Source organism: Aplysia californica, unplaced genomic scaffold, assembly GCF_000002075.1.
Source record: "Aplysia californica isolate F4 #8 unplaced genomic scaffold, AplCal3.0 scaffold00681, whole genome shotgun sequence".
Lineage (NCBI taxonomy): Eukaryota > Metazoa > Mollusca > Gastropoda > Aplysiida > Aplysiidae > Aplysia > Aplysia californica.
In genome coordinates, this window is record NW_004797951.1 from 73,877 (window position 1) to 75,052 (window position 1,176).

General features: G+C 41.0%; 1 protein-coding gene across 3 annotated transcripts in view; it reads left to right on the forward strand.

The window, feature by feature from the left end:
* The window catches only part of LOC101854442 (short coiled-coil protein B), a 4,724-nt gene extending 3,881 nt beyond the window's left edge, over positions 1 to 843 (forward strand). For all 3 annotated transcript variants that reach the window (XM_005108342.3, XM_005108343.3, XM_035972405.1), the window contains exon 5: positions 19 to 843. In XM_005108342.3, coding sequence (XP_005108399.1) covers positions 19 to 161 — 143 coding nt within the window. In that variant the 3' untranslated portion in view covers positions 162 to 843. The remainder of the gene's footprint in view (positions 1 to 18) is intronic.
* Positions 844 to 1,176: the final 333 nt, after the last annotated feature.

A 1,176-nucleotide genomic window follows, 5' to 3' on the forward strand; every position in this document is an offset into this window, starting at 1 on the left:
CTCCCCCCTCCCTCCCAGATCTGTCGTCGCGAGTAGACACGGTGAAGGTGGAGAACCTCAAGCTGAAGTCGGAGAACCAGGTGTTGGGCCAGTACATCGAGAACCTGATGGCGGCCAGTAGCGTGTTCCAGTCCGCCTCCCCCAAGGCCAAGAAGAAATAGGTGGGTGCCGTCGCGTGGACCCCGCCGCCCTTCCCAACTTTCCCTGTCGTCTCTTAGTCCACCTCCCCCCCCTGCACTTGATTTCAATTTACAGTGGTGCCGCATTTCTGGAAGTTACTTCTGGAAGTTCCGGATTTTGGAGCGTTTGTTTGAGTCGTTTTTGTTTCCTGTAACGGTATGATGAGAGTTTGTGTACCCCCACCCCCCCTCTTTTGTACATACATAAATATATTATATAGATCTTTACTCACTGTGGACTTTTGTGTTTGCTTACATATTTGGTAAATTCTTGACTCAAGGTTTTTTTGATACAGCCAAGTTAGTAGCCAACTTTTTACTAATATTATCATTGCTGTTATTACTGCTATTAATACTATTATTATTATCGTTATCGTTGTTGTTGTCTTTATTTTTTGTTTTTGTTGTTCTTATTTGTGATACATGATGTCTTGGCTTTCTACTCATGAACTGGACCAGTAGAATATTTCCTCCCTTTGAGTGAGCGAAGAAGTCTTTCTGTACAGTGTTTATTACACCAACTCCAAACTCCCTCAGCGAATAACCCACTAACTAACTGCAGGTGTATCATCATCGTGCGTATCTTCTTGGATATATTATTCCAACCAAAAATTGCCTGTTTGCGGTTTAGTTATCTAGTTTTTACTCATGTGTTTTAAAATATCAAAATCTGTCGATGGCATAATTTTTTTTTTGTGGGCAACGTGCAATGTTCATCACAGTTATGTTATAAATTTTTAGTGTGTTAGATGTATATGTGTGTGTTTGTGCGAATGGATGCTTATGCAATATTATATATGTATCAAGTGTAAAATACTGCCTTCTGTTTGAATGAGATTTGATCTGTCAGTGGCGAGACTGCGTTGAAGCTTATGTTTACAGTTAATTGCAGCCATTTCTACGCAGGTGGCTATTTAGTTTGTCCATCCACACTCTTTTTTCCCTATACCAGGAACTTATGACTTATACGGATCAGTGTTCTATGGGGGGTATTTGG